Below are 14312 nucleotides of genomic sequence, written 5' to 3'. Positions count from 1 at the left end.
CTGACCCTTCTCCCCCTTTTGTGGATCTCTCTGTTTCCAGCTCAGGAGACAAATCATCCATCCATATCTACCATAAATCCTCTGACTCTTAATTATACATCGACTACATCTCCTTTCAGTTTCTTTGTCTCTGCTGCATCAGTTCTCAAGAAGAGGCTTTCTGTTCCAAGACTTCTAAAGTGTCCTCCTTTTGCAGGAAACATGGCTCTCCCTCTACCATAGGTAATGGAGCCCTTTTTGCATTTCGCTCTATCCCTGTTCCCCCAGATAGAACAGAAGTACGGCTTCCTTGGTTCTCTCCTTTCATAGATACATAGTTATATTCTTTGGCCCAATTCATACATGCCTTATCAAGATCCTTATCGAAGTTAATCCCATTTGACCAAAATCCCTGCAAACCTTTCCCATCTAAGAACCCGTCCAATTTTTTTTTAAAATGCTTTTATTGTACCTGCCTTTACTACCTCCTCTGGCAGCTCACTTCATATACCCACCACTATCTGAGTGAACAACAGCCCTCAAATCCCCTTTAAATATTTCCCTTCTCACTTTAGACCTATGCCCTATAATATTCACCTCTCGATTAGCATACTGTTATGTACAATTTCCTCTAGCTGCAACAGGATCCCATCACAAGACATATCTTTTCTCCGCGCCCCCCGCACCCCCTGCCCATTCTGATTTCTGCAGGGACTACTCAACCTATGATTATCTGGCATGTATATCCCTCCCCATCAACCCCTCCCTATCTGCTGGCACTTCCCCATGTGACCATAACAGCCACCTGAATGACCCTTCAGTTCAGGGCTCTTCCAGCCTTGTCCATTGCATTTGGTGCACTCCTCCCCACCAGCGGGATGAAGCATGGACTAAAGCATCTGTTTTGCCCAGCACCAGCCCCCTGCCTGAAACAGCCACCTTGACCTTCTGGCTAACTGAGTATCTCTCCTCTCTCTTTTCCTACATCTTCCTCCATCTCTGTACTGGCTATCATCGCTCTACAGTCTCAGACCTGATGCTGCATGTCAACCCAAAATATCCACCATCCTTCTCCCTCCACAGTTGCTGCTTGGCCCTCCATCAGTTCACTTTGTTCAACAACTATTTCCTTCTGGCACAGTCAGCTGTCAGTTTGTCTCTCTAGACACATACAAAAGAGAATAGCAGGTGTTTCATTTATTTTCAAGATGTTAGTGGAATTTATCTGCTGTTAAGACACACATCCTTCTGTCCCTCTAAGAGCAGATCCAATGTTTCAATGGAAAAGCAAAGTGCTGCAGAAAAACAAAGGATTTCAGCACATCAGACAACATTTGTGGAGAATAGAAGAGAATCAACAATTCTGTTAACCATCCATAAATACTGCCCAAACTTCTGAGCATTGCCAATATGTCCTGCTTTTCTTCAACTTTCAAATCTGAAATTAAGCCTTCCCTGGGATGATCTCCAAACCTCAAGAATTTCAAAGTATATTTATTATCAAAATAGGATTATATTACCATATACTGCCTTGAGATTCACTGTTTTGCAGGCATTTACAGAACAAAAAAAGAAATACAATAGAATTGTATTATTAAACAGGAGCCACCATCAGGGTATCTTAGATCAGGTTCTATAGAGGCAAGGTGAACAGCCAGAAGGCGTGGAACATATTGGTACCAACGACAAACCGTAGGTAGGAACAGGCAGGAGGTCCTAAAGAGAGAATATAGGGAGTTAGGCAGAAAGTTGAAAAGCAAGATCTCCGGGGTAGTAGTCGCTGGATTGCTGTCCGTGCCAAGTGCCAGTGAGGATAAGAATAGGATTATTTGGCAGATGAATTTGTGGCTGAAGAATTGGTGCAGGAGGCAGGATTTCAGATTTCTGGATCATTGGGATCTCTTCTGGGAAAGGTGTGACTTAAAAAGGACAGATTACACCTGAACCCAAGGGGGACCAGTATCCTTGTGAACTGCTGGAGCAGTTGAGGAGCAGTTCACAAGGATATTCGTCCCCCTTGGGTTCAGGTGTAATCTGTCCTTTTAAACTAATTTGGCAGGGGGCTGGGAACCAGAGTGATAGGACTGAGGATGGGCCAGTTGGTATACAACTAGACACAGTGAGTCGTGACACTACGAGGAAGGACAGGAAGATGATAGGGAAAAATTGAAGTCAATGGGATGAGTTAAAGTGTGACAGGTAGGCAGAGGGGTGGAGTGGCTCTATTGGTAAAAAATTAGATCAAATTCTTGGGAAGAGTTGACATACGATCAGAAGATGTAGAATCCTTGTGGGTAGAATTAAAAAACTGCAGAGATAAAAAGACCCTGACTGGAGTTATATACAGGTCTCAACAGTAGCCAGCTACAAATTACAAATGGAGATAGAAAAGGCATGTAAAAGGGGTAATGTTGCGACAATCATAGGGAATTTCAATATGCACGTAGATTGGGAAAATCGGGTTGATGACAAGAGGGGGTATTTGTAGAATGCTGATGAGATGGCTTTTTAGAGCAACTTGAGGTTTAGCCAACCAGGGGAATGGCAATCCTGGATTAGGGGCTATGTAATGATCCAAATTTGATTAGAGAATTTGCACTAAAGGAACCCTTAGGAGGCAGTGCTCATAATATGATAGAATTCATCTTGCAGCTTGAGAAGGAGAAGATAAATCAGATGTAGCGCAGTTTCAGTGGAGCAAAAGAAATTACAGAGGCATAAGAGAGGAACTGGCAAATGTTGATTGGAAGAGGACACTAGGAAGGATGACAGCAGGACAGCAATGGTTGATGTCTCTGAGGGAAATTTGGAAGGTGTAGGAAAGATACATTCCAAAGATGAACAAGTGTTCTAAAGGGAGGATGAGGCAATCATGTATGACAATGGAAGTCAAAGATGGCATAAAGATTAGAGAGGATATATAATATAGCAAAACTTAGTGGAAGATAGAGTATTGGGAAACTTTTTAAAAAACCAACAAAAGGAAACTAAAAAGCCATAAGGAGAGAAGATGAAATATGAAGGTAAGCGAGCTAATAATATAAAAGAGGAGGCAAAAAGTTTTTTTCAAATACATGAACAGTAAAAGAGAGACGAGAGTGGATGTCGGATGCTGGAACATGGCGCTGGAGAGGTAGTAACAAAGAACAAAGAAATGGTGAATGAACTAAATGAGTATTTTTCATCAGTCTTCACTATGGAAGTAAGGCAAGAGTGTCAGGGAGCAGAAGTGAGTATCGTTGTTATTATTAAGAAGAAGGTGAAAAATCTGAAGGTAGACATGTCACCTGGACCAAATTCACAACATCGCAAGGTTCTGAAAAACATAGCTGATGAGATTGTGGAGGTATTGGTAATGATCTTTCAAGAATCACTAGATTCTGGCATGATTCCAGAGGACTGGAAAGTTGCAATTGTCATTCCACTCTTTAAGAAGGGAGGGAGGCAGAAGAAAAGAAATTGTACATCAGTTAGCCTGATTTCAGTGCTTGCGAAGATGTCAGAGTCTATTATTGAGGGTGAAGTTTCAGAGTACTTAGGGGCATATGATAAAATATGCACAGTTTTCTGAAGGGGAAATCTTGCCTGACAGATCTCTTAGAATTTTGAAGGACGTAACAGACAGGATAGACAAAGGAGAGTCAGTGGATATTGTTTGCTTGGATTTTCACAAGGCATTTGACAAGTTGCCAGGCATGAGGCTGCTTAACAACACAAGAGCCCATGATATGACAGGAAAGGTACTGGCATGGTTAGAAGGTTAGCTGACTGGCAGGAGGCAAATAATGAGAATAAGGGGGGCCTTTTCTGGTTGTGTGCTGGTAACTACTGTGGTGCTACAGTGGGACTGCTTCTTTCCATGATTTCGTCAAAGGAATTGATGACTTGTGGCCAAGTTTGCGAATGAGATGAAGATAGTTGGAGGGGCAGACAGTGTGGAGGAAGCAGAAAGACCAAGACAGATTGGGGGAATGGGCAAAAAGGTGGTAGATGGAATATAGTGTTGGTAAGTGCATGATCATGCACTTCGGTAGAATGAATAAAGTTTGGAGACTATTTCCTAAATGGAAAGAGAATTCAAAGATCAGAGATGCAAAGGGATTAGGAAGCCATCATGCAGGATTCCCTGAAGGTTAACTAGCAGGCTGAGTAGGTGGTAAGGAAGGCAAATACAATGTTAGCACAATTTCAAGAGGACTAGAATACCAAAGCAAGGATGTAATGCTGAGACGATATAAGAGATTGGTCAGACTGCATTTGGAGTATTGTGAGCAGTCTTGTGCCCCTTATCCAAAAAAAAAATGTGCTGGCATTGGAGAGGTTCCAGAGGAGGTTCATGAGAATGTCCCATGAATGAAAGGGTTAACGTATAAGGAGCTTTTGATGTCATTAGGCTTGTACTCATTGGAGTTTAAAAGAATGAGGGGGGATCTCATTGAAACCTATTGAATATTGAAAGGCCTAGGTAGTGTGGATGTGGAGAGGATGTTTCCTATCATGGGGGTGTGGAGGGAGCTCTAGGACCAGCGGGCACAGACTCAGAATTGAGGGACACCCATTTCGATGAGGAAAACTTTCTGTCACCAGAGTGTGGTGAATTTATGGAATTCATTGCCATAGATAGCTGCGCAGGCCAAGTCATTGGATATATTTAGGGTGGGGGTTAATAGGTTCTTGATTAATCAGGGTTTCAAAGGTTACTGGGAGAAGGCAGGAGAAAAGGCTAGAGAGGGATTATAAATCAGCCATGATGGTGGAGCTGGTGGCTTAATTCTGCACCTATGTCTTATGGTCTTATGCTAATTCACGAGAATCTGTAGATAATCAGGCATCGACTGACAAACAGCAATATGCAAATAAAAATATATAGTATTGAGAACATCAATTGTAAAAGAGTCCTTGAAAGTGAGTCTGTAGGTCACTGAATCATTTCAGAGTAGTGGTGATTGACATTATCCATACTAGTTCAGGAGCCCAATGGCTGTTGGGTAATAACTGTTCCTGAACCTGGTGGTGTGGGACCTAAGTTTTCTGTACCTCCTGCCTGATGGTAGCAGTGAGAAGAGGGCATGGCCTGGATTGTGGGGTCTTTGATGATGGATGCTGCTTTCTTATGGCAGTATTCCTTGTAAATGTATTAAATGGCAAAGCATTGCAATTATATTGGTAATTAGCTGGTCAATGGGATGGGATTTACTCATCTGAAATCTTCAGTAATCTTCTCTAATTTAGCCTGTTGAACAGTAACTAGAGCAGAGAAGTTGCTTTGTAAAATGATGAACTAATTTATTGCAATTCCCTGTTTTTATTCTTCACAGGGGTGAACAGATTCATCAAGGACATTGAGATGATGATTGGGGAAAAGAGTTGGATATTCTGGCTGTGGTGGAGATTCTGTTGGTTTTTTATCTCCCCATGCCTGCTGGCAGTAAGCAAATATTGTATTTCGTAGCAATTTCTCTTATTCAAAATCAAGTGGCAGATTGTATTTCTGAACTTCCTTTGTTTTGTAATTTTATTCAGGCAATTTTAATTTGGTCTTTCGTGACATTTGTTCCACCAACATATGGAAATGTTCAGTATCCTTCCTGGGCAACAGCACTTGGCTGGTGTATGATTATTTTCTGTATAATATGGATCCCCATTATAGCCGTTGTGAAAATTGTCCAGACTGAGGGCTCCAGTTTACTTCAGGTAAGAAAATACTTCATGTTCTTTAAAATTTACACATATGGAGATGCAAATGTCAGAACACAATGTAAATTGAGATGTTTGTCTATTATTGTTCCACTGTAACTTTTTGCCTTAGAACTAGAACACATGACCCATTTAGTCTGCGCCATCATTCCATATAATCATAACTGATCTGCCCCAGACCTCAGCTTCACTTTCATAACAATTTCCCCTTGCCTCTCCATTCCCTGATCTTTCAAATTTAACCACCTCCTCCTCAAAGTCATCCAATGATCTATCCTACATAATCCTCTTGGTAGACAATTCCTGATTCAGCTTCCTCTGCAGTAAGAAGTTCCTGTACACTACGGTTTTAAGTGACCGCCCCTTACATTGCAACTATGTTCCCTCATTCAGGACATCCCCACCATTTCAGTTACCCCTTGGAATCTTACCTGTTTCAATTAGATCACCCCCCATTCTTCTGAACAGCAAAAATATAAATTCAACTTCTTTAGCTACCACTCATGATGGTGTAACCCTCTCATCCAATAATTAGCCTGGGTGATCTCTTTGAACTACTGGTCTGTGCCCAATGCTACTATATTCTTCCTTAAATCATCTGACCAGAATTGTGCACAGTAATCCAGGGAACGATTGTAAAAATATCTCTAAATGCTAACTCTCTTGTAATAAAGGCCAAAAAGCCATTGTCTTCTCAACCTCTTGCTGCACCTGCCTGCTACCTTATTGAGATTGGTGCACAAGACCACCTGAATCTTACAGAACTCTATTTGTTTGCAGTTTCTCTGTTTAGATAATAGACTGCTATTTGATTTCTGTCTCCTCAAATCCAGCAGATATGCACAGAATATATGGCTCTTTCATCTGCAGTTGCATGTTAAATTATACATGAAAGGTTCTCTTGCCACTCCAAAGCCCCGTCCCTAGGTTTACTCCCTCCCTATGATTTCCTACTCTTTGCTCCTTGAGAGAAAAGGAACAGAGTTTTTAAGTTGAGTTGTCAAAACAGAATGCACACACAAGCTATAAATTAAATCCCACACAGTATTCAATTGCTGTTATAACTAGCTAGCCTCTCATGTCTCCCTTGAGGGACAAGATGTCACCGATAACTGGCGACTGTTTGCATACAGCTCTGATGGGAATCATCAAATATTCCCATTTAGGACTACTACAGCTGAAATTTGAAATCCACAGTCACAGCCATGGATATTTCAGTGAGCAACACCATTTTAAGACTTTATAAGTCTATCGATGCTCAAAATTGGCGGATCCTGGATTGCAGACTCAAGTCATGAGTGCAGTTTCCCTTTAAGAAAAAGGGAGCATGGAAGATGAGCCGGTCTCCGGGTATGATTAAAACATCAAGGTCTTACATCCCCACTGGTAAATGTACAATCTCCGGAAAATAAAATTGAAGACCTTAGGCCAAGATTGCAATATCAGAGGGACGTCAGGGACTGCTGTGTACTTTGGACATGGGAACGTGGCTCATTGCTGTTGCCACCACTTTGAATGCAACATTGCGGCCTAATGGCTTCACTATTCTCCACGAAGACAGCACAGCTCAGTCTTTTAAAGGTAGAGGAGGTGGAGTTTGCTTTATGATTAACTCATCATGGTGCACAGATGTGGTGATTCAGTCTCAGGCCTGCTCACCTGACCTGGATATAGAGCGGTCAAATGTTGTCCATACTTTCTGCCCAGGATGATTTCCACCAGAATCCTGTTAAAGGTGTACATTCCACCTTAGGCTAATGTCAGGCAGGCACTGGAGGAGCTGAGCAGCATAAACAGCAGTCACAAAACTGTGCATCCAGATGCCTTCCTATCATTCCAGGGCAGCTTGAAGTCTCTGAACAACTACCACCAATGTATCACCTGTGGAAACAACGCAGCCAATGCACTTGACCACTCCTACATCACCATCAGGAATGCTCACCATGTCATCCCACGCCCGCACTTTGGAACATCCTATCACCTGGCAATACCTCTACACTCAGTCCATATGCAGAAACTAAATACTGCAGCACCAGTGGTCAGAACCAAGGAGAGGCACTTACTGGGCTGCTTTAAGTTGGTGGACTGGACAATATTCAGGAATAACCTTTGACTCTGAATGAATATGCCACAGTTGTCACCACCCTTATCAAGACCTATGTGGATGTGTGTGTGCGTTTGGGAATGTACCGGACATGCCCAAACCAAAAGCCATGGATGAACCAGGATATTCAAAGTCTGCTGAGGGCCAGATCTGTGGCATTCAAGACTAACGATCGAACTATGCGAGGAGTCCAAGTGCAACCTACAGAATGCTGTTTTAAAAGTAAAATAAAATTCTGATTGAGGTTAGAGTCAGAATCGGATACCCATTAGTTCTGGCAGGGTTTGCAGACCATAACTTCCTACAAAGTGAAACATAATGTCATAAATGGCTGTGATGCTTCACTCACAGATGAGCTCAATGCCTTTCAGGCACGCTTTGAAAGGGAGAATAAAATTACATCTGGGTAAATCTCTGAGTATCTGATAAACCTGTGACCTTCATCTCAGAGGCCGATTTCAGAACATTTTTCAAGCGGGTGAACACTCACAAGGCATCTGATGGCGTACCTGTGCCAACCAACTGGCAGGAACGTTCAAGGACATTTTCAGACTTTCACAGCTGCAGTCAGAGATTCCCACTAGTTTCAAAATGCTGACAATCATACCGAAGAAGAGCAAGGTAAGCTGCCTCAATGCCTACCACCCAGTTGCATTCACATCTACAGTAATGAAGTGCTTTGAGGGGTCAGTCATGGCCATACCTCCTTCTGCAACTGCCTCACCAGGAGACCAGTCAGTGCGAATTGGAAATAACATCTCCTTTTCACTGTCAATCAAAACTAGCACTCTGTAAAGAAGTGTACTTAGCCCTTTGCTCTACTCTCTCTACACCCATAATTTTGTGGCTAGGCACAGCTCGAACACCATCTATAAATTTGCTGATGCTGTTGACAGAATTTCAGATGGTGATGAAGAGGTGTACAGGAGTGAGATAGATCAACTGGTTGAGTGGTGTTGGAACAACAACTTTGCACTCAACATCAGTAAGACCAAAAGATTGATTGTGGACTTTAGAAGTTTAGGAAACACACAGCAGTTCTGATCGAGGGATCAGCAGTGGAAAGGGTGAGTAGTTTCAAGTTCCTTGGTGCCAACATCTGTGAAGATCTATCCTGGGCTCAAAATATTGATGCAATACAAAGAAGGGATGTCAACGGCTATACTTCATTAGCAATTTGAGAAGAATTGATATGTCAACAAAGACTTGCAAATTTCTTCAGATGTACAGTGGAGAGAATACTAGCTGGCTGTATCACTGTATGGTATGGAGTGGCCACTGCTCAGGATTGTAAATAGCTGCAGAAAGTTAAAAGCTCAGTCAGCTCCACCAAGACCACTAGCCTCCCCATCGTGGAGGACACCTTCAAAAGGGGATGCCTCAAAAAGGTGGCATCCATCATTAAGTACCTCATCACCCAGGACATGCCCTCTTCTCATTGCTACCATCAAGGAGGTGGTACAGGAGCCTGAAGACACACCTTCAGAATTTCAGGAACAGCTTCTTCCCCTCCACCATCAGATTTATGAATGGACAATGAACCCATGAACACTACTTGACCTTTTTTGCTCACTTTTTTCACTACTTATTTATTAATAATTGTCATATATACTTAATATAGTAATATATAATTTTATAATTGTTACTATGTATTGCAATATCCTGCTGCCTCAAAACAACAAATTTCACAACATATGCCAGTGATATTCAAAGTTCAAAGTAAATTTATTTTCAAAGTACATATCCGTCACCATTTGCAACCCAAAGATTCGTTTTCTTGTGGGCATACTCCGTAACTCCAATAACCATAATAAAATCAATGAAAGACAGCACCCAGAAGGGTGGACAACCAGTGTGCAAAAGACCATAAACTGTGCAGATGCAAAAGAAAATAAAAATAATAAATAAATTAGCAATAAATACTGAAAATATGAAATGAAGAGTCCTTGAAAGTGAGACCACAGGTTGTGGGAACAGTCCAGTGAATGGGCGAGTGCCTGATGGTTGAGGGATATTAGCTGCTCCAGAAGCTGGTGGTGTGAGTCCTGAGACTCTTGCACCTTCTTCTTGGTGACAGCAGCGAGAAGAAAGCATGATTCTGATTCTGAAGGATGAAACTGAAAATGCAATTTCCCTCAGATTCTACTAAATGTCTCTATCATTAGCTCTTTATTGGGACACCAGTTTTGCATCTAATAGTTTTCTCCCCCACAGGAAAGATAAAAATTTAATTGTTTTTTCTATTATTAAGGCATGAAACAATTTTCTGATTACAGGTGTAGAGTTAGAAACAAAGCTTAAAGTAAATTTTATTATCAGAGTACATACATGTCACCATATAACCCTGGGATTCTTTTTCCTGCAGGCATACTCAGCAAATCTATGGAATAGAAACCATAAATAGGATCAATGAACAACAAACTGTGTAAATGCAAATATAAATAAAGAGCATAAAACATAGAACATTACACCACAGGAGGAAGCCCTTCAGCCCGTGATGCTGTGGGAAACTAATTAAAATTGGAATTAAAAGCCTACTAAACTGGTCTTTTCTGCATACAAAATCTATATCCCTTAATTCTCTACATATTTGTGTGCCTATCTATGAGTGCCTTAAACATCTTTGTTGTATTTGCCTCCATCCCTGACAGTACATTCCAAGCACCCTCTACTCTCCATGTAAAAAATTTGCCCCTCATATTTCCCCTGAACTTACACTCTCTGACCTTAAATGCATACCCTCTAGTATTACACATTTCAACCCTGGGAAAAAAAGGTAATTTCTGTCCACTTCATCCACGCCCCTCATAACCTTATCATCTTCTAAATTTCTATCAGGTCTCTGCTCAGCCTCCTGTACCTAGTAAAGTGGCCAATGAGTGGATGTTTGTGGTCTTCCACGGCTGTAGTCCATCCTCTTCAACCTTCAACGTGTTGTGTGTTTAGCGATGCCTGTTGTAATGTCTTCCTGGCAGCTTGAATCAGTCTGCCCATTCTCCTCTGACCTCCCTCATTAACAGAGCATTTTCACCCACGGAACTGCCGCGCACCAAATGTTTTTAGTTTTTGTTTTTGCACCATTCTCTTCAAACTCTAGAGACTGTTGTGCTTGAAAATCCCAGGAAATCAGCAGTTTCTGAGATACTCAAACCACCCCATCTGGCAACACAGTCAAAGTCACTTAGATCACATTTCTTCACCATTCTGATGTTTGGTCTGAACAACAACTGAATCTCTTGACCATGTCTGCATGCTTTTATGCATTGAGTTGCTGCCACATGATTGGCTGATTAGATATTTGCATTAATTAGCTAATGAAGTGGTTACCCAGAGTATAATACATTTGAAATATTTTGAGATGAATGGAGAATCTATTATGTGGCAGCCGCTAGAAAGAGCTATAGGCAAATCTACTATTGGCGTGATATAATACTACCCAGAATGAATTTCACCCATAACCTAGAGCTCAATGAGATGTACAGATCGTATATAAATGAGAGTTGTTGCACTAGAGAACTGGATCTGCAAATTATTGTTGTATAGCTACAGCAGTAAATTGCACATCCAGGTCTTTAGTACATCAACCAAAGCCAGCTTGGTATAACTCTTGTTCACATTCATTGACATACAGCACAAGTAGGCACTCCAGCCCTTCGAGCCGTGCTGCCCAGCAATCTCCCAATTTAATCCCAGCCCAGTCACAGGATGATTTACAATGACCAATTAACCTACCAACTGGTACATCTTTGGACTGTGAGAGGAAATCCGAACACCCAGAGGAAACCCACACGGTCAGAATCAGAATCAGGTTTATTGTCACCGGCGTGTGACGTGAAATTTGTTAACTTAACAGCAGCAGTTTAATGCAATACATAATGTAGCAGAGAAAAAATAATAAATAAAATAAAAATAATATTAATAACAAGTAACTCAATTATGTATATTGAATAGATTTTAAAAAGTTCAAAAACAGAAATACAGTATATCAAAAAAAAATGAAGTAGTGTCCAAGAGTTCAATGTCCACTTAGGAATCGGATGGCAGAGGGGAAGAAGCTGTTCCTGAATCACTGAGTGTGTGCCTTCATTCACATGGAGAGAACGTACTAATTCCTTACAGGCAGTGGCAGGAATTTATATATAATCTATACACCTAGTATAGATCATTTATCAATACAAACTCATGTTGTCATACGTTTAAATGAACCCTTTTCTATTATAAATCCCTATTTCTGCATTCTAGCAACTACTTCCGCTATCTATCTGCACAATTTTGCATTCTGCTACTCTTTGCTTTGTATTGCAGAGGAAGTTCACTGCCACATTTTTCTTCCAAAGTTATTAGCAGTTATATTAAATCAAATGTTAATACGAGTTGTGAAATCCAACTCAGGACAAGGGCAAGCAGCGTCACATCACTAATGACTGGGGAATTAGGCCAATATATATGATGCTTGGAAAAGTGCCCCCGATCTCTGAGAAAGCTCAAAACGGGAGATAAAATTGAGAACAGATATAATACAATCTCATAAAGTTATCACTGGAACAAAAACAAAGTAAATCGCAGAAAATATGGTCCAATGATTAGCAAAATTATCTTAACTGTAATATAAAAGTATAGATAAAATATACATTTAAAGCAAAGCTGCTCAGTCTCAATAGTGATGCAGACTGAACTCTGTTTTGTACAGATTTAAATACTTGTCTGCTTGTAAGTTATAGCTTGGTATTCTGGTCACTGCCTGGTGAACTAAAGTTTATTACACTTCCTTTTTTTTTCAACTGCCTGTCATTACAAGAAAGCAGACACTAATTATTGAAACTTGGCACTCCAGACAGCCAAGTGATCACCTTATTGGGTGCCTCTTGTACCTAAAAACTCCTGTGTCAAATAAAGAGCCGATTAAGTATACAATTGTGGTCTTCTGCTTCTGTAGCCCATCCACATCAAGATTCAACATGTTATGCATTCAAAGAGGCTTGTCTGCACACCACTGGAGTAACAAGTGGATATTTAAGTTACTGTCACCTTCCTGTCAGCTTGATCTGGTCTGGCCATTCTCCTCTGACCTCTCTCATTAACAATGAACACTGAACTGCTGCTCACTGAATGTTTTTTTAAAAAGTTTTTTTGCACCATTTTCTGTAAAGTCTAGAGACTTGTGCACAAAAATTGCAGGATTGAAAGTACGTTCCTGTTAGAATAAAAAAACAGGTCTAACAGGTTTAGGGAACCTTGGTTATCGAGGGATATGGAGGCCTTGGTAAAGTAAACAGTTACATATCAGGCATAGGGAGTTAGGATCAAATGAGGTGATTGAGAAGTATAAGAAATGTTGGATAACACTCAAGAGAAATCAGAAGGGCTAAAAGGGACATTCAAGTTCAAAGTAAATTTATCAAAGTACATATATGTTACCATATACTACTTTGAGATACATTGTCTTGCAGGCATTCAGAGGAAACAACGAGAATGGTAGGGCAGTGAGGTGTGCAGTTGAACAAAGGAACCTGGGAAACAGACCCATAATTCCTTGCAAGTGATGTCACAGCTAGATAAGGTCATAAAGAGAGTTTTTGGCTCATTGGCCTTCATAAATCAGGGTACTGAGTACAGCAGCTGAAATTGTTTAAAATGTTGGTGAGACCAAGTGTAGAGTATTTTGTGCAGTTTTGGTCACCTACCTACAGGAAAGATCAATAAGCTTGGAAGAGTGCAGAGAAGTTTTACACAGATGTTGCCAGGACACGAGGACCTGGGTTATGAGAATGAGGGGAGATCTTATTGGGGTTTACAAAATTCTAAGGGTTATAGATAGGGAGGATCATGCAGGCTTTTCTCCCCTTAGACTGTGTGAAAACAGAACTAGAGATGATAAGGGGCAGGGTGAAAGGTGATGTACATAAGGGGAATCTGAGGGGGAACTACTTCACTCAGAGGGTGGTGTGAGTGTGGGATGAGGTGCCAGAGGAAGTGGTAGATACGCATTCAACTGTAATTTTTAAGAGAAGTTTAGATTGGTACGTGAAGGGGAGATGTCTGGAGGGACATAGTCCAGGTACAGATTGATGGGACTAGGCAAAAAAAAAACAGGCTGGCATGAACTAGATGGGCCAAAGGGCCTATTTATGTGCTTTAGTGCTCTCTGACTGTTTGCCTCCAAGTCTGCAGACAGATTTCCTTTCACACACTCTAAATGACACTGATAGCTGCAATTTAAATGAAGCCTCATTGTTAAGATAGGTATCACAGGGCTGTTTGATCCATTTTCACAACACCATGCTTGCTAACAACCTCTCCACTGCTGAAACCTTCAAACTTATTTTTTAATTAACTCATATTTTAATTCCCATATCACCTTCACTGAAATCTTTTACCCTCAATAAATTTCTGATGTTCATAACCTTTGTTGCCTATACTGTACATTGCAGTAGTTTTGTTGCCAATATTCTGAATTTTAATATTTTAGACTTCCACAAATCATTCAGTTGTTCTCACCAATAATTAGCAAAATAATCACCAGTAATTCTAC

General features: G+C 40.9%; 1 protein-coding gene across 1 annotated transcript in view; it reads left to right on the top strand.

The window, feature by feature from the left end:
- LOC140734527 (sodium- and chloride-dependent neutral and basic amino acid transporter B(0+)-like) overlaps window positions 1-14312 on the top strand; it is a 69943-nt gene that overhangs the window by 51651 nt on the left and 3980 nt on the right. The window contains exons 12-13 of the mRNA XM_073058609.1: window positions 5298-5407; window positions 5503-5673. Of these exons, the coding sequence (XP_072914710.1) occupies window positions 5298-5407; window positions 5503-5673 (281 nt within the window). The remainder of the gene's footprint in view (window positions 1-5297; window positions 5408-5502; window positions 5674-14312) is intronic.

Source organism: Hemitrygon akajei, chromosome 10 (genome assembly GCF_048418815.1).
Source record: "Hemitrygon akajei chromosome 10, sHemAka1.3, whole genome shotgun sequence".
NCBI classification, from domain to species: Eukaryota; Metazoa; Chordata; class Chondrichthyes; order Myliobatiformes; family Dasyatidae; genus Hemitrygon; species Hemitrygon akajei.
Note: the sequence above shows the minus strand (reverse complement) of the source record. Positions and strands in the feature narration are given on the sequence as shown.